Here is a 26,930-nt window from a genome sequence, read left to right as displayed (position 1 = left end):
ATCTTTCCCTTCTTGACACTTGCACAAGTGTATGTTATGCAGGTGTTTCACGGATGCCTTGCTGCGTGTTTTCCCTTGAAACAAGTGCCAGACTGTGGTAGTGACCTAACATGCTTTTACAGTCTTCTAGACTGTAAGCCCACTGTTGGGTAGGGACCGTCTCCATATGTTGCCAACTTGTACTTCCCAAGCGCTTAGTACAGTGCTCTGCACACAGTAAGCGCTCAATAAATACGATTGATTGATTGATTGATGTCCATCAGCGCTCACTAAATACGACTGAATGAATGAATGCTTTTGAGAGACGATTCAATCTTATGTATTGAAGGATGATCACTAGCTTTTGCTAGTAACTTATTTTCGAGAGGAGCCAATATTATAGAGAAACCTCATACTTTTTACAATTATATAGGTATTTCACTCAGTGCACTTCTCTGGTACATGGGAATAGCAGAGCTGATTGTTCTCACCCATATCAAAGAATGAAGTATTCTGGATATGTCACATCCTTCGATGTGTTGCCAATTTGTACTTCCCAAGCCATTTGTACAGTGCTCTGCACATAGTAAGCGCTCAATAAATACGATTGATGATGATGACGATGATCCTTCGAGCATAAAATCAGAAATTGCTCCCTGTAGGAAGGGTGAGGATGACGGCCTCATTCATTCATTGTCGTATTTATTGAGCGCTTAGTGCGTGCAAAGCACTGTACAATGTGCAACTTAAGAAACAGACACATTCTCTGCCCATAATGAGCTCACAGTCTAGAGGGGGGAGACGTTAATATACACAAATAAATTACAGGTATATACAGATGTGCAGTGGGGATGGGAGGGAGGGTGAAGGAAGGGAACAAGGCAGGGCAATGCAGAAGAGAGGGGGAGAAGAGAGGTGGCCGAATCAGGGAAGGCTTCTTGGAGGAGACGTGCCTTCAGTGAGGCTTTGAAGTGAGGGAGAGCAATTATCTGCCTGATCTGAGGAGGGAGGGCGTCCCAGGCCGGAGGCAAGATGAGGGCGAGAGGTCGGCGGCGAGATAGACGAGACCGAGGCGTAGTGAGAAGCTTAGTATCAGAGGAGCCAAGTTTGCGGGCTGGGATGTAGTAGGAGAGTAGGGAGGTGAGGTAGGAGGGGGCGAGGTGATCGGGTGCCTTAAAGCCGAGGGTACGGAGTTGTTGTCTGATGCGGAAGTGAATGGGCAACCACTGGAGTTTCTTGAGAAGCGGGGAAACACGGCCTGAACAATTTTGAAGGAAAAAAAAGTCAGGGCGGCAGAATGGAGTATGGATCGGAGTGGGGAGAGACAGAAGGCAGAGAGGCCAGCAAGGAGGCCTTCCATTGAGAATGTTGGATAAGTCTCGGTCCTGACTTTTTGTCTTTTTTTTAACGGTGTTTAAGTTCTTACTATGTGCCAGGCGCTGTACTAAACACTGAGGTAGATACGAGATCATCAGATTGGGCCTGTCTGTAAAGGACTCAGTCTTAATCCCCATTTTACAGATGAGGTAACTGAGGCCAAATTTAAGTGACTTGCCTAAAGTCACCTAACAGCAGCGTGGCTCAGAGGAAAGAGCCTGGGCTCTGGGGTCAGAGATCATGGGGTTCAAATCGTGGCTCCACCATTTTGCTGTGTGACTTCTCTGTGCCTCAGTTCCCTCATCTGTAAAATGGGGATTAAGACTGTGAGCCCCACATGGGACAACCTGATCACCTTGTTACCTCCCCAGCGCTTAGAACAGTGCTTTGCACATAGTAAGCGCTTAATAAATGCCATTATTATTATTATAACAGACAAGCGGTAGAGCCGGGATTAGAACTAGGCCACGCTGGGACCCGTGCAAAACAATTGACTCCAGTGCTGGTCGTTTGTGGAACACCACCTGCTGTCTCATCCCAGCCGGTGGTGTTCCTGTGGAAGCGCCGAGTAGGCGAGCACGTTACCAGGAGCACACAAACAGCCTGGCCTGCTGGAAGGAGCACAGGCCCGGGAGTCAGAGGACCTGGGTTCTAATCCCCGCTCTTCCACTTTCATGCTGGGTGAGCTCGGGCAAGTCACTTGAGTCAGGATTAGAACCCAGGCCCTCTGACTTCCAAGCCTGTGGTCTTTCCACTAGGCCACACTACTTCTCATGCTAGTTCCCTGAGTCATGACAATGACGCAGGTTTTTGGTGAGTTGGTTCACCTGGACAGTGTTCACTAGTAAGGTGTTTTCACCAGACCTCCCCCCAGATTTTTCCAAAATTAAAATGTCAAGCATCCACTGGCTAGACACGGAAGGGTGGCGTTGGGGTGTACTGACTATTGTGTTCTCCCAATTACTTAGTATACGGTATTCTACCCACAGCAGGTGCTCAAGAAATATCAATTTCATCAATTGAAGAAAAATTTGCATTCAGAAATAGCCACTGAAAAGCCTATGTTAGCAAAGTGAAGATTTAAGACAATTATCGGGACCATTCCCCATCTATTAATAATAATATTTGTGGATTTTAAGCACTTACTCCGTTCCAGGCGCTGGGGCATTTATTCCCCATTTTTTAGATGACAACTGAGGCACCGAGAAGTCAATTCACTTGCCCAAGATCACAGAGCGGGAAAGTGGTGAAGCTGGGATTAGACCCCAGATCCCTGACGCCCGGGCCCACGCTGTCTCTACTAGGCCGCACTGCTTCCTAAAGATGTTTTTGGTTTCAGGTCTTTCAATGTGACCTTGTAGGATGAAGAAAATTGTATGCTAAGCAGGGGCTTTCCTTATTATTATTATTAAGTGGACACCTTTTTTTCCCCCTCTGGACAGGCTTGCTAGTATTGGGCACATTTGGGGAGTTTTAGAGATGAGGAAGCACAGTCCTCAGTGAAGCTAAATATCCCACCCACTTCAAAATGGAGAAGCCCTAGCCTCAACAGGCGACTTTTCCTAACAGTAAGATGAGGAAATATGTCTTTGCCTCCGCTCTTCCCCATCAGTAGCATTTAATGAGCACGTGAGAGGATAGAGCCTAGCAGGGGCAGCACACTCAAATCATTTGAGTTAATACGTAATAGTGAATATAAGCTACGTACAGATGTGCTGAGGAGGTAGAAGGGAAAGCGTCAGAGAGGCCAGCTGGATGGAGCAGATGTGATTTGGGAGAAGAACAAACATCTGGCAGACGTGAAGGGGGAGTGGATTCCAGTCAGGGAGAAGGGCTTGGGTTAAAGGGGAGTCGTGAGAATGAGGCACAGTGAGTAGGTTAACTTTAAAGGAATAAAGGATGGGAGCTGGGGAAAAGTGAGTGGATAAATAGAGGGGAGAGAGAGCTGACTGAAAACCTTAAAGTCGATGGGCAGGAGTTTCTGAGGCTGGGCCTCCTCCTACCCCCCAGTTCTGCCCAGTTTCCACTTCCCTGGAACTTCAGCCCGTGCGTGGGCAGGGGTCCCCAGTATCAGCAGGGGCAAGCCTCCATCCTGCAGTTTTTGCGTCGCCGGTGGCTCAGGGACCGTCTCATTCTCGACCGTATGTTTTTCCCCCGACACTCGACTGTGTGCTTTGCTCACAGGAGGTGTCTGCTGAGTACTATTTCTATGACAACTCGGGACCAAACCTTCCTAAAAATCTCATCTCGTCCAAGTGGCCTTCCCAGGCGAAGCCCTTCATTTCTCCTATCCTCCCTCCCCTCTGTGAAGTTGGCGGGGTCCGCCTTAAGCACTTCGAAAGTCACCTCAGCCCACGTAGTTATGAGGTTAAATATCCCACCCACTTTCCCTACCCCTAATCTAAATGCCTGCTTCCCCCTCACGCTGTAAGCTCCCCGTGGACAGAGGTCACGTGTATCGATTGTTGTATTTTACCAAGCGCTTAGTACAGTGCTGTGCACACAGTAAGTGCTCAATAAATACCATCGATTGATTGGTTGCAGGAATGCCGGGAGGGGGGGGGAAATGTGCAGCCCTGCCTCATCACTCCTTTCTCCTTTGCCAGGTCTATGCAGTTGTTTTCCAAAAACCGGAAAGCATCAAGAGCCGAATGCATTTCACCCCGAGATGCAGACCAATAACGTGCAGACGAAATAATGCTTTTGAACGCTCATTTCGGGTGGAAAACCAAAGAGGACAGGTGTATCGTACTTTTTTCTTCGTTTATTGCCAAACGAGACCAAGAAACAAAAGCCTGAAAATATTCTTTACCAGAGGCAAAAAAATCACAAACGAGATGGAAAAATAACGCGTAGCATTATTTCCACAGAACTCTAGCTCCGTAGCCTAGCCCGTGAGCCACGAGACGGTCACTCTGTACCCCTTGGCTTGCAAAACGATGGAAGCGGGTTTCGCGGATAATCAGCTTCTCACGAATGAGAGTTCTAACTAGTATACGATGCTGCGTCGCAGGCCACGCGTGGTCCACGCTGGGAACATTTCTGGGCGCCGACGGGCGATGCTGGTCCGTGGCGTGGCTGCTGCCACTGCGGGATCACCGGGCTCGGCTTAGGTGGAAGGTCTCTCTCGATTCTCGACGACAAGCTTGTCGGTTGAATATAGTTGACCGATGTGGACCTGAAAACAAAATTGAAAACTCTTGTCAGGAAGGCTGGGTCGAGAGCAGTGGGGCCCTGAGGAACTTGGGGGGATCTCTGTCCTCTCCCCACTCCAGTCCGCACTTCTCTGCTGCCCGCGTCTTTTTCGGGAAAAACCGTTCAGTCCACAACTCCCCACTCCTCAGGAACCTCCAGTGGTTGCCTATCTACCTCCATACCAGAAACTTCTTATTTTTGGTGTTAAGACACTCAGTGAGCTCTCCTCCTCCTCCCTTACTTCACTCATCTCATACTACAGCCCAGCCCGCACACTTTGCTTCTCATTCACTCGTTCATTCGACAGTACTTATTGAGCGCTTACTGTGTGCAGAGCCCTGTACTAAGCACCTGGGAAGTACAATTCAGCAACAAATAGAGACAATCCCTGCCCGTAATGGGCTCACAGTCTGGGGGGTGGGGGGGAGAAGAGACAGCAAAACGAGTAAACGGGCAAAAGTAGCATCGTTAGAAATAAACGGAATTATAGACATACACACATCTTTAATAAAAATAAATCGAATTGCAATTATAAATATGTACATATATACACAAGTGCTGTGGGGCAGGGTGGTGGGGTAGATCAAAGGGGGCGGAGGAAAAGGGGCGGCTTAGTTCCATAATGCCAACCTACTCTCTGTACCTCGAGCTCACCTATCTGGCCTTGCCCCTTGCCCACATCCTCCCTCTGGTCTGGCCGTCCCTCCCCTTCTCGGCCAACAAAACAACCGCTCTCCCCATTCTCCGAGTCCTCCGAAAATCAAGAGGCCCTTTCTAGCCCCTCATTTCCCCACCCTATTTGCCCTCCCCTCTCCATCACATACGTACTTGGGATTGTGCCCCTTAAACATTTTGATCAATCAATCAATCAATCAATCGTATTTATTGAGCGCTTACTATGTGCAGAGCACTGTACTAAGCGCTTGGGAAGTACAAATTGGCATCACATAGAGACAGTCCCTACCCAACAGTGGGCTCACAGTCTAAAAGACTGATACTCACCTTACCCCCCCCAGCCCGACAGTACTTATCTCTACACTCGGATGCTTCCCCCATCTAGAACTGATTTTAATTATCTCTCCCCCAACCAGACTGTAAACTCCTTGAGGGAAGGAACTGTGCCTATCAACGCTATTGTAGTGAACTCTCTCCCAAGCACTTAGTACAGTGCTTTGCATGCGGTAAGTGCTTAATAGATACCATTGACTAATTATTTCATTCCGGGATGAGAACTGCGGTCCTCTATGTCCTAAATCCATTCTCTTTCCACTAGGCTATGCTATGTGCTACTCTCTCTCTCTCTCACACCCCTGCCTCCATTCATTTACTTTCTCATAACACAAATTAATATGTGAAAAGCCACAAAAAGACACAAACTTAGTGCCCCATGGCAATTCAATAAAAAGCAGCCGAGTTAGTTGCCCTCGGGTTTGAAGATGATGCTCCTGACGGCAAGATGGCCTGTACAACTACGGGACTCTTGAGAGGGAGAAACTCTTCCAAAAACTTTCACTATGTTTTTGGCCCTCTTGTGCTCCGCACCCAAGAAAGTTCTGGCTAATGATGTTGATTACTTTCACTCTGTAATCAACATCATTAGCCAGAACTTTCTTGGGTGCGGAGCACAAGAGGGCCATACAGAAGTAAAATATGTATTTCCCCCCCGCCCCGGGCCCAGCGCCCATCAAAAAGCTTAGGTAAATTTGCATTCAAAGCAGACACAGATGTATATTCATTACGGATAGTCTCTGGACTCATGACCCAATTAGTTCCTGAAAACTGCATCTGGTCAAAATGCGGCAGTCAGAACCCATTTTCTCCCAGGAAAACGCGATAAATGACGGATTGGTTCTGGAACAAAAGTGGGATACTCTAATTATTACCTAAATCACCCAGAACTGTATAGTCATAAATGTAACCGTGTTACTCATCCGTAACTGACGGTCAGAGAGGTTTCCCGTTCCACCCCTTGCCTCTGTGTACACCCCCACCCGCCAACTCTTACGGCTTAGCGGAAAGAGCACAGGCCCGGGAGGCCAAGGATCTGGGTTCTAATCCCTGCCCTGCCACTGGTCTGCTGTTTGATCTTAAGCAGATCCCTTCACTTCTCAGTTTCCTCATCTGTAAGATGGGGCGACCAAGCCCGTTCTTCCTCCTGCTTAGGCTGTGAGCCCCTCGGGGGATCCGACTGAGAGGAGGAAACCGAGGCCCAGGGCGGTTAATATGAATCCCAGCTGGCAAGTGGGATTTAAGTATCCTTAAAGGTCTAAGTAACTTGGGCTCACCTTCCGTTCCTGTGACCAGTGTAGAAATGTGAGGATGGAACTGTTTTGGTGGTGTGCTCTGCGCTCCAAGGTATTCAGCTTTGACATTTGGATTCGCCGTTCTAAACAGTCTTCCCACAGGGGCATACAGCACTCATCATCATCATCAATCATATTTATTGAGCGCTTACTATGTGCAGAGCACTGTACTAAGCGCTTGGGAAGTACAAATTGGCAACATATAGAGACAGTCCCTACCCAACAGTGGGCTCTCAGTCTAAAAGGGGGAGACAGAGAACAAAACCAAACATACTAACAAAATAAAATAGAATAGATATGTACAAGTAAAATAAATAAATAGAGTAATAAATATGTACAAACATATATACATATATACAGGTGCTGTGGGGAAGGGAAGGAGGTAAGGTGGGGGGGACGGAGAGGGGGACGAGGGGGAGAGGAAGGAAGGGGCTTAGTACAGTGCTCTGCACACAGTAAGCACTCAATAAATACCACTGACTAATCGATACAGCTTTCCGCTGAACGAACTGAGCTTCTGCTTTTGGAGGTGACGGAAAGGCAAGTGGTGGAACCAGGATTGGAACTCAGGTCCCCTGACTCCACTTTGCTCTCTCCACTAGGCCACGCTCCTTTCCCATCCATCGTGCTCCCGGACCGCCCCCGTAAGCTGTAAGTTGGGGAACCCAACACGGAGTTCACAGTCCACTGATCGGCTGTGTGACTTCAGCCGAGCCGCTTCACTTCTCCGGGCCGCAGTTCCCCCATCTGTAAAATGGGGATGAAGACCGTGAGCCCCACATGGACCAACCTGATTTCCCTTGTAGCTACCCCAGCGTTTAGAGCGGTGCTTGGCAAATATGCCTCCCCCTTCTCGCCTGTGAGCCCGCTGTCGGCTAGGGACCGTCTCCCTATGTTGCCAACTTGGACTTCCCAAGCGCTCAGTCCAGTGCTCTGCACGCAGTAAGCGCTCAATAAATACGACCGAATGAATGAATGAACTGGCCTGGCACGGAGAAGGCCCCCATGGCACAGCTAGTCACAAATGCCAGGGGGACAGATCAGCCCCACCTAAAAGTTTCACTAAATATGACGACGGCGGGGAGGTAAAATAGAACAAGGCTGCTATATTTGGTGTCCTCTCCGCCCCGCCTCCCAAGGAAAGGCTTGGAAAAGCTTGGAAAGGCTTCCCGCCTCAGACGTATGGGGCTTGGAGAGGGGATGGAATTAGCTTCCCGAGTGCTGCTGCCGTTCTCTGGAGCCCTCAAGTCCTGAAGGTTTCAAAATTTCCAGCTCACTTGAGTTTTACACTGATGCCAAATGGAACGATCTTCTCATTCCCGTGTTGGAAACAATTAAATGAAGGCAACAGCCTTTGTCCACGTGCTTTCTTTGAAGCAGCGCCCGGGATGGAGGCAGAAGGTCACGGGTTCTAATCCCGCCCCGCCACGTGTTTGCTGCGTGACCGTGGGCAAGTCCCTTCACTTCTCCGGGCCTCAGTTACCTCGTCTGTACAATGGGGATTGAGAGTGTGAGCCCCACGTGGGCCTGGGACTGTGCCTGACCAACCCCATTTGCTTGTATTCATTCAGTCATTCAATCGTATTTATTGAGCGCTTACTGTGTGCAGAGCACTGTGCTGAGCGCTGGGGAAGTACAAGTCGGCAACATCCGGAGACGGTCCCTACCCAACAGCGGGCTCACAGTCTAGAAGGGGGAGACAGACAACAAAACAAAACATGGAGACAGGTGTTTAGTACAGTGCCCGGCACATAGTAGGCGCTTAAGAAAAACCACAATCTGTATTATCATCAAGGGTGGCTATGAATTCCCTTGCCTCTTTCAAGGTGGTACCACTCTAGGAAGCCAAAACGTCTGGCCCATCCGGCTATCATTCAATCGTATTTATTGAGCGCTTACTGTGCGCAGAGCACTGTACTAAGCGCTTGGGAAGTCCAGCTTGGCAACATCTAGAGACGGTCCCTACCCACCAGTGGGCTCCCAGTCTAGAAGGGGGAGACAGAGAACAAAACAAAACGTATTAACAAAATAAAATAAATCGAATATGTACAGTATCCCGCTACTGATATCCGCCGAGTCGTCTCCCTCTACCCCTGGGAGTTCTCCTTCCATTCCAGCCCACTCCTCAGGCTCCGGGCCTCTTTTACTTTTCTCAGGCAAATAAACACGAAATTCCAAACTGCAAATGGATTTTCCTCCAACGAGTTAGAGTTGCCCGAGAGGGTCATTCTTTATAGAAGAGAGATACTGCTGGCATCTGGTCAAAGCATCTTAGCCCTCAAGGAGTCCTTCCCTTCTTACAGCCCCAGAAAGTGAGTTATTTGATGTGACAAAGCGAGGCGAAGGTGACCTCAGTATCCACAATGGTTTCAGTTAGTGGGCCTATGGTCAGACTCGTCCTTGCCGAAATAATAATAATAATAATAATAATAATAATAATAATAATAATGGCATTTATTAAGCACTTAAATATGTGCAAAGAACTGTTCTAAGCGCTGAATGTGGAATCGGTTTCTTTCCAGGAGTTTGGGGCTCTTTTATTCATTCATTCATTCAGTCAGTCAGTCAGTCGTATTTATTGAGAGCTTACTGTGTGTAGAGCACTGTACTAAGCGCTTGGGAAGTACAATAATGATAACGATGGCATTTGTTAAGCACTTACTATGTGCAAAGCACTGTTCTATGCGCTGGGGGGAATACAAGGTGATCAGGTTGTCCCACGTGGGGCTGTCGTCATCCCCATTTTACAGATGAGGTAACTGAGGCTCTGAGAAGTGACTTACCCAAGGTCACACAGCAGACACGTGGCAGAGCCAGGATTCGAACCCATGACTTCTGACTCCAAAGCCCGGGCTCTTTCCACTGAGCCACGCCGCTCCTCTACAAGTTGCCAACATAGAGGGGGCCACCACGGACCACCTGTGCAGGAGCAGCCGAGAACGGGAGAGACCCCCGTCCGCACACGCGTCCGCCCGGCCGGGGTCACCGGGAGGCAGGAGGATCGAAGCTTCCCGGGCGTCCGGGACCTCCTGGCTTTCGGAGTCGGCTTCCTAGGCCCCCGGCCCTCTGTCACTCGACTTCCCCGGATGACCGGCGAGACCCACAGCAAAGCTGGCAGAGGCACGGCGCCTTTCGGAGAGGGAAATATCTTTGGAGGAAATCCCATCCAGGCAACAGGCCTCGTCGGCCTGCTGCTGGGACGCATTTTCAAGTAATCAGTCGTATTTATCGAGCATTTACTGCGTGCTAAACTACTGCAGCAGCCTCCTCCTCGAGCCGTCGACTGATGTTTCACTTTGCCACCTAAATTATTTTTCAAAAGTCATTCTCCGCACATCTCTCTGCTACTTCTCAGAACCCCCCAATGGCTATCTAGCACTCTCCAAATCAAACAGAAACTCCTAACACTGACTCGGAGACATACCCACGGCTTTCTGCCTCTCATCAGCTCCCTTCTCCCACTACGCCCCAGCTCACGCTCTTCATTCCTCCCAGTCTTACCTTCCTATTGCGCTTTGTTTGGGATTTCTGCCCCTGACCCGTTGCGCACCTTCTCTTTCTGCCTGGGAATCCCTCCAACGTCAGATCAGCCGGACCACAGCTCTCCCCCATCTCTCCTGAAATCCCACCTCCTCCGGGAGATAGTCCCTGATAAATGTTCTTTTTCCCAAGGCACATTCATCCAGCTACTAGCTACCTCAGGACTTTGGTATTCACACCCACTCACTTTTGAACAAATCAATTTACCGACTCCAGCGCTTCATCTTTCTCTTTTTCACCCTAAATGATTTTGTGTTTGTCGCTCCCTTATGCTGTAAGCACCGTGAGGGCTGATATCTGGTCCTTTGCTTTTGGTGCATTTTCCCAGGTGCTTAGTACAATGCTCTGCACGCAGCAGGTGCTCAATAAATATTACAATTGAGTCATCTGGTACAGCTCCAATCTGATGAAAGACTATGGTGGAGGACAATGAAAGAATGACAACAAAAGAAGGCCCATCATTTCCTAATATGCAGCCGTCACAACAGATAACCGGCACGGATAATAACTAACACTTACAGGGTGAATTTCAGCACTAGGAAGTCACTGAAATTGATCAATTCTGCATTAACGCGATAGGTAGGGTTATAATAATCCCACCGTTTTAAGTGATTTATGGGTGTGGATTTCTTTTTTAATGAAGACTCAAACTAAGAGGATTCAGACACTGCGGGGGAGACTGAAAATCAGACAGAAGCCTCTGAGGGGAAGTAACTCCCCAAGTTAGTAAGCACACAGTAAGGGCTCTATGAAGGCGAATGAGGAATGGATGATTGAAATTTGACATGCTCTGGACTGCCAAAGCACACACTTTCTGGGGGGGAGGTGGCGAGGGGAAGGGTTATGGGCCACCATTTTTGTCAACAGCCGTGAAGAAATTCTTTCATTCATTCAGTCGTATTTATTGAGCGCTTACTGTGTGCAGAGCACTGTACTAAGCGCTGGGGAAGTACAAGAAATGTATGGCAGCCCTGAATGACTGGGCACAAGGCGACTAATGACTCATATCTTGAGTGACAGACGGATGGCTACTACCGGCTGTTCCTCCCCAGTCGTGTTGATGGCTTCCAAGTCCAGAATCCCTCCGTCTCTCAGGGTGGGTGCTCTGAACGCGAATGCTAACATCCCGTCTCGTTTTCCTTTTCCCGACTGATAATGGAAGGCAAAGCCCGATGAATCGCTTTTGCCTGGTGATATACCGCTACGGTGAGTGAGTTACTTTTAATGGGAACATTTGATTCCGTGTACTGCTATTACGTCCACGCTGACCACGCCTGGGTACTGTGAGAGGCTACTTCAGTCTCGACTGTAAGCTCCTTAAGGGCAGGGAACGTGTCTAGCGACTCGGTTGTACTGGCATCTCATAAGTGCTCAAGAGATACCACTGATGGATTAGAAAAGTGCAGCCGCAACACAGGCCAACTATAATATTCATGGCTGGTCAAAGGCCAAGCTGAGCTGAAGAGAAGCAGCGTGGCTCAGTGGAAAAAGCCCGGGCTTTGGAGTCAGAGGTCATGGGTTCAAATCCCGGCTCCACCACTTGTCAGGTGTGTGACTTTGGGCAAGTCACTTAACTTCTCTGGGCCTCAGTTCCCTCATCTGTAAAATGGGGATGAAGACTGTGAGCCCCACGTGGGACAACCTGATCACCCTGTAAATTCCCCAGCGCTTAGAACAGTGCTCTGCACATAGTAAGCGCTTAATAAATGCCATTATTATTATTATTATTATAAGAGACTTTTGCCGGAATCTCTTCTTGACCATCCATCCATCCTGACACCGTGTTTCTGCTAGAGCTCTGGGCTGGTGATTCACTCAGCCCTGAACTCTCCACTCATTCATTCAGTCGTCTTTATTGAGCGCTTACTGCGTGCAGAGTGCTGTACTAAGCGCTTGGAAAGTACAATTCGGCGACCAAGAGAGACAATCCCTGCCCACAACGGGCTCGCAGTCTAGAAGGGGGGAGACATTCATTCATTCATTCATTCAATCGTATTTATTGAGCGCTTACTGTGCGCAGAGCACTGGACTGAGCGCTTGGGAAGTACAAGTCGGCAACATATAGAGACGGTCCCTACCCGACAACGGGCTCACAGTCCAGAAGCAGCGTGGCTCAGCGGAAAGAGCCCGGGCTTTGGAGTCGGAGGTCATGGGTTCAAATCCCGGCTCTGCCAACTGTCAGCTGTGTGCCTTTGGGCAAGTCCCTTCACTTCTCTGGGCCTCAGTTACCTCATCTGTAAAAATGGGGATTAAAACCGGGAGCCCCCCGTGGGACAACCCGATCACCTTAATAATAATAATGATGGCATTTATTAAGCGCTTACTATGTGCAAAGCCCTGTTCTAAGCGCTGGGGAGGTTACAAGGTGAGCAGGTTGTCCCCATTTTACAGATGAGGGAACTGAGGCCCAGAGAAGTTGTCACTCTGTAGCCTTCCCAGCGCTTAGAACAGTGCTTTGCACATAGTAAGTGCTTAACAAATGCCATCATCATTATTATTATTATTGTTAGAAGGGGGAGACAGACAACAAAACAAAACATATTAACAAAATAAAATAAATCGAATAGTAAATACGTACAAGTAAAATAGAGTAGTAAATCTGTACAAGCATATATACAAGTGCTGTGGGGAGGGGAAGGAGGTAGGACGGGGGGATGGGAAGGAGGGGGCTCATCGAGAAGCAGCGTGGCTCAGTGGAAAGAGCCCGGGCTTTGGAGTCAGAGGTCAGGGGCTCAAAGCCGATTCCACCAATTGTCAGCTGTGTGACTTTGGGCAAGTCACTTCACTTCTCTGGGCCTCAGTCTGCTCATTTGCAAAATGGGGATGAAGACTATAAGCCCCCCGTGGGATCACCTTGTAACCTCCCCAGCGCTCAGAACAGCGCTTTGCACATAGTAAGCGCTTAAGAAATGCCATCATTATTATTATTATCGAAACAAGTAAACAGGCATCAACGGCACCAATATAGATAAATGGAATTATAGATATAAAAGTAAACAGGCATTAATATAAATAAATAGAATTATAGATATGGACATAGAGACACAAGTGCTGTGGGGCCGGGGGGAGAGCAAAGGGAGCGAGTTGGGGTGACGGGGGAGCTTAGCCCGGGAAGGCCTCCTGGAGGAGGTGAGCCTTCAGTAGGGCTTTGAACATTCCCCTTATGGGACTTGGTATGGTGCTTTTGGCGCATATTAAACCACTTCAAACCCCCCACCGCTGACAGACTGGTTGAGGTTCCCGTAGGTGAGGACGCTCTGTGGGCCGTCTGCCTTCCCCCAAGACGAGCTAGAGAGAGTAAAGACTGGATCAGCGCTAATGCTGCTGCCCGGATTATCTTTGTCCAGAAACGCTCTGGGCATATTACTCCCCTCCTCAAAAATCTCCAGTGGCTACCAATCAACCTACGCATCAGGCAGAAACTCCTCACCCTCTGCTTCAAGGCTGTCCATCACCTCGCCCCCTCCTACCTCACCTCCCTTCTCTCCTTCTCCAGCCCAGCCCGCACCCTCCGCTCCTCCGCCGCTAATCTCCTCGCCGTACCTCGCTCTCGCCTGTCCCGCCATCGACCCCCGGCCCACGTCCTCCCCCGGGCCTGGAATGCCCTCCCTCTGCCCATCCGCCAAGCTAGCTCTCTTCCTCCCTTCAAGGCCCTGCTGAGAGCTCACCTCCTCCAGGAGGCCTTCCCAGACTGAGCCCCTTCCTTCCTCTCCCCCTCATCCCCCTCTCCATCCCCCCATCTTACCTCCTTCCCTTCCCCACAGCACCTGTATATATGTATATATGTTTGTACATATTTATTACTCTATTTATTTTACTTGTACATAGCTATTCTATTTATTTTATTTTGTTGGTATGTTTGGTTTTGTTCTCTGTCTCCCCCTTTTAGACTGTGAGCCCACTGTTGGGTAGGGACTGTCTCTATATGTTGCCAATTTGTACTTCCCAAGTGCTTAGTACAGTGCTCTGCACATAGTAAGCGCTCAATAAATATGACTGATGATGATGATAATAACTCTTGGACACAAACGACCTTCCCTTTCGACGGCGGCAGGGATTTTTTTCGGGGAAAGAGGCCAGCTCGCCAAAAGGTGGCAACAGAGGACTTTGCAAGCCACCAGCCCTTTAAGGCAGCAAGGCAGTGTTTAACTGGCTATTGTATACGTGATTAATGTATTTAGACTGCATTTTAATGTTATATATGCAGCCCTGAATAAAACATTACCTGATCATTCGGCACTCCCAGCTGAGCTCAGATTCAAAGACTCCATGTTGTAATTCCCAAGCCCCAGAGAGCCCCCTGAAAGCAAATGGCTGCTTCTTCAGGATAAACACGTCATTCCCGTGGAAGCAGCGTGGCCTGGTGGAAAGAGCCCGGGCCTGAGGGTCAGAGGCCCCCGGCTCCAATCCCGCCTCCGCCTCTTGTCTGCTGCGTGACCTCGGGCCAGTCACTTCACCTCGCTGTGCCTCGGGTGCCTCATATTCAAAGCCCGTGGGTCCTACCTTCCCCACGTGGCTAAGATCAGCCCTTTCCTCTCCACGGTTTTGTTCTCCGTCTCCCCCTTCTAGACTGTGAGCCCACTGTTGGGTAGGGACTGTCTCTAGATGTTACCGACTTGTACTTCCCAAGCGCTTAGTACAGAGCTCTGCACACAGTAAGCGCTCAATAAATACGATTGATTGATTGATTGATCCACACTGCCCTACGCACTTAGCCCCACCCCACCGTGACTACTGCATCCGCCTCCTCGCTGACCTCCTGTCTCTCCCCACTTCAGCCCGTATCTCCTTCCGCAGCCCGGATTACTTTTCTGGGGAAACGTTCGGTCCCCGTCTCCCCACTCCTCAGGAACCTCCAGTGGTTACCCATCCACCTCTGCATTTTACAGAAGCTCCTGGCCGTTGGCTGGAAAGCAGTCCATCACCTTGCCCCCTCCTACCTCACCTCACCGATCTCCTATTCCAGCCCCTTCTCACCCCGCCGCCACATTTTGCTCCTCTAGTGCCGGCTTGCTCCCTGTGCCCCAATCTCCTCTATGTTTTTCCCATGTCCTCTGTCTATCCTGGGACTCCCTCCCTCTCCATAAATACCACAGCACCGCTCTCCCCCACCTTCAAACCCTCCTTCCTCCGTTAAGCCCTCTTTTCCCCGGCTCCCTCGCCCTTCTATCCCATCTACGCACGCGGATCGGTGGCCTTTGGGTCTCTGGCGTTCACCCTACCCTCGGCCGCGCAGCACTTACGAACGTAACGGTGAATTACGGATTATACCTTATTTCTTTATGTTAATGTCTGTTTCCCCCTCAAGACAAAGCTCTGTGTGGGCAGGGAAAGTGCCTGACAACCCTACTGCATCGTACTCTCCGAGGCGCTTAGTACGCTGCTCTGCGCACAGCAAGCACTCGAATAAATACCAGTGATTTATCGATGGATGGGGATTCAGTCTCACTCTTTCCTACGTAGACCGTGAGCCCCACGTGGGGCAGAGACTGCGTCCAACCTGATTATTATCTCGTATCGACCCCAGGCCTTAGTACAGTGCTACGCACACAGTAAGCGGTTAACGGGTACTGCAATTATTATTCTAATAATTCAAGGGTTGAGAAAACTCTGTGCCATATATCAACAAAGCGCACCCTAGCAAATCTGCTATCTTCAAATGACCCCATTAGTCTGATTCACCACTTCCAGTATGGCCATTCTCTCCCGACGCCCCAGGAGAGGCAGTTGATTTTTTTTTTTTGACATCTCCAGACCGTAAGCTCGTTATCGGGCAGAGAGCGGCTCTGCTAATTCTGTGGTACTGTACTCTCCCCCAAGCACTTAGTATAGGGCTCTGCACATCGTAAATGCTCATTAAATACCACTGACTGATGGATTGACTGATTCATCCCTATGCCTGCCTGGAAATTTGTTGTTCAGGGAGGGAAACAAGCAAGAAAAGGTTATTTACCTTCCCCCCCAATCCCCACAAAGCTGGTTAAAAATAAACATATCACGAAAATGGTGTGAAGCAGGGGAAGCAGTACGGCTTAGTGGATAGAGCACGGGCCTGGCTCCACCACTTGTCTGCTGTGTGACCGTGGGCGAGTCGCTCCACTTCTCTGGGCTTCAGATACCTCATCTGGCAAATGGGGATTGAGACGGTCAGCCCCACGTGGGACTGGGACTGTGTCCAACCCAATTTGCTGGTATCCACCCCTGCGCTTAGTACAGTGCCTGGCACATAGTAAGTGCTTAACAAATACCATAATTATTATTCTTGTTATTACCCCCAAGTAGGTTAAAAATATGCAAAAGGGGAAATTAATCTCTACGCTTGTCTTGAAATGACCAATTTAGCAGTTGTAGTACAAGGAGGGAAAACAAGCAAGGAAAGGTTATTTACCTTCCCCCCACAAAGTAGGTTAAAAATAAACACATCATGAAAACAGTGCATGAAAAGATGCCGCAGACACCCACAGCAGGGTCACAGTAACTAGGAAATCCCACCTGCATTCCAAAATGGAAGCAAGTAGGAATTGTCTGGACCAACTGGATCTGTATTGGTTTTGCTTGATGAAATCTGATGAGCGATTTTTGGAAAGTAAACAAAAAGAATAAACTCTAAATGATTCTTTCGATGAATTCCTTTTGTTCAGCCCAGCAGAAATGTCTCACCCCCTAGACTGTAAGCTCGTCGTGGGCAGGGAACGTTTCTACCGACTCTGTTTCATTGTTGTCTTCCAAGTGCTCTGCACACCGTAAGCACTCAATAAATACCACTGATTGATTGCTACTGTCCAGAGGCAGGGGTTAAAAAGCTTTTTTTGCCAGTCACCAACAGCCACTTGATAAAATTTTCCATTTCTGCAACGATGGCATGACAGTTAGGAACCCCTGAATTCTATCCTGGGTCTTGCCGCCCATTTGCAGAGTGACGCCGGAGAAGCCGCTTGACTTCCTATAATTCCGAATGTTCCCATGTACAAAACGGATTAAAAACTCTGACCCCCCATGACGTGGGGGTTATGAGAACTAATCAGACGCGGAAATAGCCCTGGTCGGTGCTAAACCGCGAATCTGAGTTTCAGACTGGCTGAACCCCAGCCACAGATCGGAGACTATTCTCTTCACAGTGTCAGAGGCATCAACTCTTCCAGTACTGAATCGATAACCACTCCAGAAAGTGCCAGCCTCCTTAATTAAATCATTTTGAAGGACTTTATACAAGTGGCATCGAATTAAATGTTGGGGAACCTCTGGTGGGGGAGATTAGCAGAGCGCTAAGGACAGGACTTTCTGGAGCCCGTCGTTAACACGAAGACCCGGGGGGTTGAGGGGAAAGCGCTACAAGGTCCAGATGAAACGGAGTTGCCCTTTGATGTGGAGGTGGATGGGCAGCCATCAGAGGTTCTTGAGGAGTTGGGAGACATCAACTGACCATTATGGGCGATAAAAATTTATGTAACCTTCGCTTGGCGTGACCAGGCAAATGAGTTTCTTGTGATGTAAAAATGTCGTCTTCTGCATCGGTACGCTTCGCTCCTCTCAAGCCAACCTATTCACTGTGCCTCATTCTTGTCCCTCTCACCGCCAGGCCCTTGCTTACACCCACCCTCCTCCCCGTTCCCTCCCCTCACAGCCGATAGACAACTGCTCTTTCCGTCTTCCAAGCTCTCCGGAAATCACAACTCCTCCAGGAAGCCTTCCCTGATTAGACTCTCATCTCTCTGCCTCCTTCCTCCCTCGTCCACGAGGCCTTCCTTGATTAAACTCTTAGCTCTTCACCCTCTTGGATACTAACCCCTTCACACCTGTAGCACTTAATATATGATTCTTTAAACCGCCCCCCGCTACATGCATTTTATTTGATTTTAGTGTGTCTCCTGCTCTGCATTGTTAGCTCCTTGCAAGCGGGGATTATGCCCGAGAACTCTATTTTACTCCTCTGAGTGCTTAGTACAGTGCTCTGCACAGAGCGCGTGCTCAATACATACAACCGATTGACTGATTGGGTGAAACTAAAAGCAGTCTTGGCGGGTTCCCTGATTCTTTCCTGCTAGTCCTCAAGCGAGCATTTCTTAATCTTCTGTGATAGGAGCAATTTCGCTGAAATCTTTGCTCCTGCTAGCCACCTATTTTCATATTTCTGAATTATACCTTGAATATATCTTTAAGCACTAGAGTTTTCAGGCATGCAGGAGTCTCCTAATGCTATTGTTAAAGGGATCATTCAGTCACTCTAGTGTTGGTGGAAAATTTCTGGGTGCGTACTAATCATTCAGCGAGGCTTCATTAGTATGTGTGATATTTTCAGGGCCCTAAAAGGAACATGCGGGGAAAGGAAGTAATGAGATGATATAATGGAACGGGAACCAAAAACGTAGCATGTGGGAAAAGCACCTGAGAACAAGGGTCTCCGATACCGATAAGACTTTACATGAAAGGGGCTTATATCCAAGCCTCTCCGAGTCATTTATGGATATCAACTTCTTTATTCTCACAAGTCCTCAGGACGCAAATAGCAGGGGCGACATCAGCCTCGTTATTTTACAGGTACAGAAACCACGGCCTGGGAGGCGTCGCTGGCTCATTGAAGGTCAGGCAAAGAGTCACAGCCCGGGGACAGAAACCTACTTGTCTGATTTTGAAGCCACCGTTCTGGTCGCTAGTCTACTTAGTTTGTCTTGCGGGAGTTCTTTCAAATTCTACACGTTTGGGAGAAAAAAAAATGATCAATTTAAGTCCACGTGACTTTCGGCGATCCACTTTGGCCACTTTCTGCAATCCTGGAGACTTTTTTCCTAGTTCTCCCTGTAAAAGTGAAAGTGATTTTTCGCCCCTCTCCCCCACAAATCACATCAAAATACAAACCCTCATATCAATCGTATTTATTGAGCGCTTACTGTGTGCAGAGCACTGTACTAAGCGCTTGGGAAGTACAAGTTGGCAACATATAGAGACGGTCCCTACCCAACAGTGGGCTCACAGTCTAGAGGGGGAAGACAGAGAACAAAACCAAACATACTAACAAAATAAAATAAATAGAATAGATATGTACAAGATAAATAGAGTAATAAATATGTACAAACACATATACATATATACTGGTGCTGTGGGGAAGGGAAGGAGGTAAGATGGGGGGGATGGAGAGGGGGATGAGGGGGATCTATGAGATCTAAAACAAACAGCACACATTCCGCATTCACACCAAATGTGCCTAAAATTGGGGTGTGGCACGATTCTGGAATGCCTTTTTTTTCCTGACGGGCCCAAATATTCAGCCTTGATTCGGGTCAGATAAAACGGACATTTAAAAACAGTAGAACTGTATATGCTCCCATCCATCCACTCCACTGGAGTTGGAAAAAACAAATTCTAACGTATCGAAGTGAAGCGACAGCCGTAAGCTTTATGAAACACGCAACGATGCACACAAGCCAAGTCCGCTTTTAACGTTTTCCAACTTTCTGACTACCGATTAAAGGAGGAAGAAAAATCCATTGACGAATTACAGACAGCCCAGCTACTGATCAGGGATGTATTAGCGAGGGCTACCTGAAGCTCTGACTGCTTCAGAGGCAAACGCTACTGCATTCTGGCAGGATTAGAGAAGCAGGGTGACATTGTGGAAGGAGCGAGGGCCTGTAAATCAAAGGACCTGGGTCCTCGTTCCGGCCTTGCCGCTTGCCTGCCGTGCGACCTTAGGCGAGGATTATCCAAACTCTTCGCTTCGTCTTCATTTTTTGGCCGATCTCCGTATCTAAATTATTCCTTCCCCACTGCATCCAATAAAGAAGATGGCTTGCCGAAATGTTGTCGTAAATGTTGGGAACAACCCTTTTCACAGAACGCTTAGTGTCTCCTGCCTCGTACACCGAATAAAAGAGGAAGACAAATCTGTATACTCTGGATCTCTAATCTTCAAGCCATTTTAATCAATATCAGTCTGGAATTTTTAAATGATTTTTCACCGGCATAAGGCCTACCTATTCTTTCGGAACCCAAATGTCCTTAGCAGAAAGATCGATTTGCCTAAACCGCTTCAATCTTATCAGCTCACCAAATGTGAGCCCATAAAGTCAACGATAAAAAAAAAAAATGGAGTTTAATGAGGAAACTAAAACCGGAAAGGAAATTTCCCACAACACCTGTAAATTCGTTCAAAATAAAGCTGTTCTGAAACGTGATGCAAAAAACTCATTCTGGGGGCTCCCGGAATTACTTTCTCAGGTACGGGCCGGAGAACGAGGCCTCACGGGGATGTTGTGAGAATAAAACGGGGTCACTGATGCGAAAGCACTTGAGAGCAGCTTACAGATACGGGCTGCTGTGGTTATTGTTACGTTATTGTAATGACCACAACGTCTTGCTTATGCAACCTCCACCAGTCCGCTACGTGACCCCCCCGCCCCGCCGTCCCCAGCCCCCAACAGCAGCGTGGCTCAGTGGGAAGAGCCCGGGCTTTGGAGTCAGAGTTCATGGGTTCAAATCCCGGCTCTGCCACTTGTCAGCTGTGTGACTTTGGGCAATTCACTTCACTTCTCTGGGCCTCAGTTACCTCATCTGCAAAATGGGGATTAAGACTGTAAGCCCCCCGTGGGACAACCTGATCGCCTTGTAACCTCCCCAGAGCTTAGAACAGTGCTTTGCACATAGTAAGCGCTTAATAAATGCCATTATTATTATTATTATTATTATTCCTGCTTCCGGCAAGCCCCGGGCACCACCGGCCACGTGGATGTAAGCCGCTGCCGGGGGCTCGCTGGGCATCCCTCTCCACCCGACGACCTCCCGGTGCTCCCAGTGTGCCCCGTGCCTATGCCAGTGGACTAACGCCTCTGCTGGGCTTTTTCTGGGCATCGCTCCTCACCGGATGGGCAGTGTGACCGATCCTTCTGGGCGCCTAGAGCCCTCCATTGTGGCTCCCCGCTCGCCTTGCGCATGGGATTGAAGGCCCCACGACTCCTCGGCCACCCTCTTATCGTGGCTCCCCTAAAATGGGAGAGGGAGGGAAGGAAAGGGACTCCTAGGCCCCATGTCGGGGGGCTGAGGTGGGGCGGGGGTCTAAGAAGAGAAAAGTTTTCCCGCCACAGTCCGGGGCCAAGTTGCCCCCTTTGGGGGGCTCTCCCTCCTCCCCCTCTCCATCCCCCTCATCTTACCTCCTTCCCTTCCCCACAGCACCTGTATATATGTTTGTACAGATTTATTTATTTTACTTGTACATATCTATCCTATTTATCTTATTTTGTTAGTATGTTTGGTTTCGTTCTCTGTCTCCCCCTTTTAGACTGCGAGCCCACTGTTGGGTAGGGACTGTCTCTATGTGTTGCCAACTTGGACTTCCCAAGCACTTAGTACAGTGCTCTGCACACAGTAAGCGCTCAATAAATACGATTGATTGATTGCCTCCTTCCCTTCCCCACAGCACCTGTATATATGTTTGTACATCTTTATTACTCTATTTATTTTACTTGTACATATCTATTCTACTTATTTTATTTTGTGAGTATGTTTGGTTTTGTTCTCTGTCTCCCCCTTTTAGACTGTGAGCCCGCTGTTGGGTAGGGACTGTCTCTATATGTTGCCAACTTGGTCTTCCCAAGCGCTTAGTCCAGTGCTCTGCACACAGTAAGCGCTCAATAAATACGATTGATTGATTACCTCCTTCCCTTCCCCACAGCACCTGTATATATGTTTGTACATATTTATTTATTTATTTTACTTGTACCTATCTATTCTACTTATTTTATTTTGTGAGTGTGTTTGGTTTTGTTCTCTGCCTTCCCCTTTTAGACCGTGAGCCCACTGTTGGGTAGGGACCGTCTCTAGATGTTGCCAGCTTGGGCTTCCCAAGCGCTTAGTACAGTGCTCGGCACACAGTAAGCGCTCAATAAAGATGATTGATTGTACCCTCCTCTACCACGCTGCCTTTCCGGGACCGCCCGCCGCCGCCGGCTCGCCTCCGCGTCTTCGAGAAAACCGCATGGAGAAGAGGTGCCGCCTCCGCAAAACTGTGGCATGGGGAGCCCGGGATTCTGCTCCTCTAGCCACAGTTACCCCGAAAATAATAATAATAACTGTGGTACCTGTTAAACCCTTACTGTGGGTCAGCCCAGCTTAGAGAAGCAGCGTGGCTCAGTGGAAAGAGCACGCGCTTTGGAGTCGGGGTCATGGGTTCAAATCCCGGCTCCGCCAATAGTCAGCTGTGTGACCCTGGGCAAGTCACTTCACTTCTCTGGGCCGCAGTGACCTCACCTGGAAAATGGGGATTAAGACTGTGAGCCCCCGGTGGGACAACCTGATCGCCTCGCAACCTCCCCAGCGCTTGGAACAGTGCTTTGCGCACAGTAAGCGCTTAATCAAGGCCGTCATTATCATTATTATTACAGGATGATCGGGGAGGACAAAGTCCCTAACCCATATGAGCCGCACGGTCTAGCCGGGAGAGATATGTTTGTACATATTTATTACTCTATCTATCTATCTATCTATTTATTTATTCATTTATTTATTTTACTTGTACATATCTATTCTATTTATTTTATTTTGTTAGTATGTTTGGTTTTGTTCTCTGTCTCCCCCTTTTAGACTGTGAGCCCACTGGTGGGTAGGGACTGTCTCTATACGTTGCCAATTTGTACTTCCCAAGCGCTTAGTACAGTGCTCTGCACATAGTAAGCGCTCAATAAATACGATTGATGATGATGATGATGATACTGGAATCCCCATTTTTAGACTGTGTCTTTTAGACTGTGAGCCCACGGTTGGGTAGGGACCGTCTCTATATGTTGCCAACTTGTACTTCCCAAGCGCTTAGTACCGTGCTCTGCACACAGTAAGCGCTCAATAAATACGATTGATTGATTGATTGATTTTCCAGCTGAGGAAGCTGAGGCACAGAGAAGTGAAGTGACTTGCCCACGGTCACACATCAGGAAAGTGGCAGAGCTGGGAATTAGAACCCGGAGCCTTTGACTCCTAAGGGATATGCCGTGCTGCTGATCTTGGTTTTCGTTTCATCTCTCCCCATTTTTATTAGATTGTGCACTCCCTGAGAGAGAATCAATCAATCAATCGTATTTACTGAGCGCTTACTGTGTGCAGAGCACTGTACTAAGCGCTTGGGAAGTCCAAGCTGGCAACATATAGAGACAGTCCCTAAGGACTATGCCTGTTACCCACCAAGGTATTCCCTCCCTGTGCTTAGTACGATGCTCTATACAGTAAGAATTTAGTAAATACTATTAGTATTACTACTGAACTAAAAAAAAAAAATCCCAAGTGACAGATACAAGGGTGTCAAAACTGGGCATAAAAACAAGGATTCATTCATTCATTCAATTCAATCGTATTTATTGAGCGCTTACGGTGTGCACAGCACTGTACTAAGCGCTTGGGAAGTACAAGTTGGCACCATATAGAGACGGTCCCTGCCCAACAGTGGGCTCACAGTCTAGAAGGGGGATGTTTTGAGGACAAAACGAAACAACCAACCGTGTCTACTAACTTATCGCACTGTACTTTCCCAAGTGCTTAGTACAGTGTTCTTCTGCACGCGGCACGCACTCAACAAACACAACCGACCGATAAAAGGTTTTCAGAAAAACAACTAGGTGTTATAATCCTGCTACTTTGGAAACTCCTCGCGGGCAAGGACAGTGCTTCCTATAGCCATTTTACTCTCTCAGGCATTTAGTACAGTGCTCTGCATCCAGAAGTTGCTCGACAAAGGCTGTGGCTGAATAATACACTACGAAGCGACACACAATCACCTGCTTGGCACACTGGTTAGACATAGCTGCTCTCTTCTGGGAAGCTGCATGGCTTAGTGGAAGGAGCCCGAGGTCATGGGTTCTAATCCGGCTTCGCCACTTGTCTGCTGTGTGACCTCGGGCAAGTCACTGCACTTCTCTGGGCCTCCGTTCCCTCATCTGGAAAAGGGGGATTAAGACTGTGAGCCCCACGGGGGACAACCTGAGTACCTTGCACGTACCCCAGTGCTCAGCACAGAGTAAGCACTTAACTAATACCATTATTATTATTTTGGGGGGGCCTATAGAAGCCATCAATGGTTAAGAGGGAAGAGTTATGTCTGAATGATAATGATGGCACTTGTTAAGCGCTTACTACGTGCCGAGCGCTGTTCTAAGCGCCAGTGAAGCCTGTTTTTGCAGTAGTGGTGATAGCCCACACCCTGACCCTCTCTCAACCTGGTTCCTCTGTGACCTGTGGCAAACATCGCGCGACAGCTGGTTTGGGGAATGGGAGGCAACCTGGCCGTATAATAATAATAATAATGGCATTTGTTAAGCGCTTACTATGTGCAAAGCACTGTTCTAAGCGCTGGGGGGATACAAGGTGATCAGGTTGTCCTGCGTGGGGCTCACAATCATCCCCATTTTACAGATGAGGTAACTGAGACTCTGAGAAGTTAAGTGACTTGCCCAAGGTCACACAGCAGACATGTGGCGGAGCCACCTTTAAACCGAAGACTACCTCGAAGGAAGACCGCCTCCACAATAGAAACCATCAAAAGCAGGAAGGGGGTTTCCCAGGCTGTCCTAATAACTCGCAGTAACTTAATTTGCGGACGGAATACCGTTCTCTTGCGTGGGAGAGAAATGAGGGAGAGAGGGAAAACAAATTCTGCCAATGAAATTTCGGGAATTCCTCAACTTGGTCTCAAGGGCAGCAAGCAGCCAGGCTGTGGAGTTGGCTAAACAAATAAAAAAAGACACTGAAAGCCAGAGGGCAATTTTTCGGCTTTCTTTAAATAACCGAGGAAGCGCAAACTCCTTTGGTGTTATGAACACAAAATCCTTTTTCGTTTTTACAGGTCTTGTGTCACTGGCACTGGAAATGGGTCATTTTGTAACGAGATTTCTGCGGAAGAGTGGGAGAAAATAGCTTTGGCTGGTCTTTTTATTTTAGGCATCTCCTGATCGGTCTCAGGGATTGCAAGGCCAATGGACAGACTGAAGTCCCCCATCCTCTTAATCAGTCAAAAGATCAATCAAAGAGGCAATCACACTTATTTAAGTGCGCTTACTTTATGCAGAGCACTTGCACCGCACTTGGCTACTTGGGAGAGTACAATATACAACGAGATTACGGACAGGGGAAATAGTTATTTCAGTTAGAGAAGCAGCGTGGCTCAGTGGAAAGAGCCTGGGCTTTGGAGTCAGAGGTCAGGGGTTCACATCCCGGCTCCACCAATTGTCAGCTGTGTGACTTTGGACAAGTCACTTCACTTCTCTGGGCCTCAGTTACCTCATCTGTAAAATGGGGATTAAGACTGTGAGCCCTCCCCCATGGGGCAACCTGATCACCTTGTAACCTCCCCAGCGCTTAGTACTTAATAAATGCACTTAATAAATGCCATTATTATTATTATTATTATTATTGTTATAAGGGTATTTGCATAGGCTTATAAATATGGCCATTTCTTGCTCCTGATATTACCAAGAACTCAAGATATCCAGGGGCTGGCTTCCAACTCCTGGGGAATTTGCCTTCTTCTCCTCAGTCCTCAGCAAATATTACCTAAGCGCACACTTAAGCGAGGGTAGTTGTGTTCTTGGAGCTCGCTGGCCCTGACCCCACATCTGTTTCCATAGTCTTTGAAAGACCAGAATTGAATCAATCAATCAATCAATTGTATTTATTGAGTGCTTACTGTGTGCAGAGCACTGTACTAAGCACTTGGGAAGCCCAAGTTGGCAACATATAGAGACGGTCCCTACCCAACAGTGGGCTCACAGTCTAAAAGGGGGAGACAGAGAACAAAACCAAACATACTAACAAAATCATCATCATCATCAATCGTATTTATTGTGCGCTTACTATGTGCAGAGCACTGTACTAAGCGCTTGGGAAGTACAAATTGGTAACATCTAGAGACAGTCCCTACCCAACAGTGGGCTCACAGTCTAAAAGGGGGCAAAATAAAATAAATAGAATAGATATGTACAAGTAAAATAAATAAATAGAGTAATAAATATGTACAAACATATATACATGTATACAGGTGCTGTGGGGAAGGGAAGGAGGTAAGATGGGGGAATGGAGAGGGGGAACCCATCCATTAGTAAAAATAGAGTAAAATACTACTCTATTTATTTTACTTGTACATATTCTATTTATTTTATTTTGTTAATATGTTTTGTTTTGTTCTCTGTCTCCCCCTTCTAGACTGTGAGCCCACCGTTGGGTAGGGACCGTCTCTAGATGTTGCCAACTTGTACTTCCCAATTGCTTAGTACAGTGCTCTGCACACAGTAAGCGCTCAATAAATACGACAATGAATGAATGAACAAACGCAGCATTTTATGACCTGGATCTAGTGGAAGTAAAGCTATTTATCGAGTGCTTCCTTGAGGCGAAAGTACAACAGAAAGATAAGGCGTGTTCTCCGTCCACAAGAAGCCTACCTTCTAACGGGGGAGACGGAAGCAGGAATTGTCCCAGGCAACGGAATATGTTTGATGGGATCCCGGTGTCCACGTGGACTTGAAGCTGTAGGTTTTTGAAGTAGTTCTGCAATACACCCGA

General features: G+C 48.2%; 1 protein-coding gene across 1 annotated transcript in view; it reads right to left on the bottom strand.

The window, feature by feature from the left end:
• Positions 1-4,100: 4,100 nt before the first annotated feature.
• The window catches only part of LYRM4 (LYR motif containing 4), a 115,174-nt gene continuing 92,344 nt past the window's right edge, over positions 4,101-26,930 (bottom strand). Inside the window, exon 3 of the mRNA XM_038770345.1 lies at positions 4,101-4,534. Within this exon, the coding sequence (XP_038626273.1) occupies positions 4,466-4,534 (69 nt within the window). The 3' untranslated portion in view covers positions 4,101-4,465. The remainder of the gene's footprint in view (positions 4,535-26,930) is intronic.

The sequence above is a fragment of the Tachyglossus aculeatus genome, chromosome X3, assembly GCF_015852505.1.
Source record: "Tachyglossus aculeatus isolate mTacAcu1 chromosome X3, mTacAcu1.pri, whole genome shotgun sequence".
Lineage (NCBI taxonomy): Eukaryota > Metazoa > Chordata > Mammalia > Monotremata > Tachyglossidae > Tachyglossus > Tachyglossus aculeatus.
Note: the sequence above shows the minus strand (reverse complement) of the source record. Positions and strands in the feature narration are given on the sequence as shown.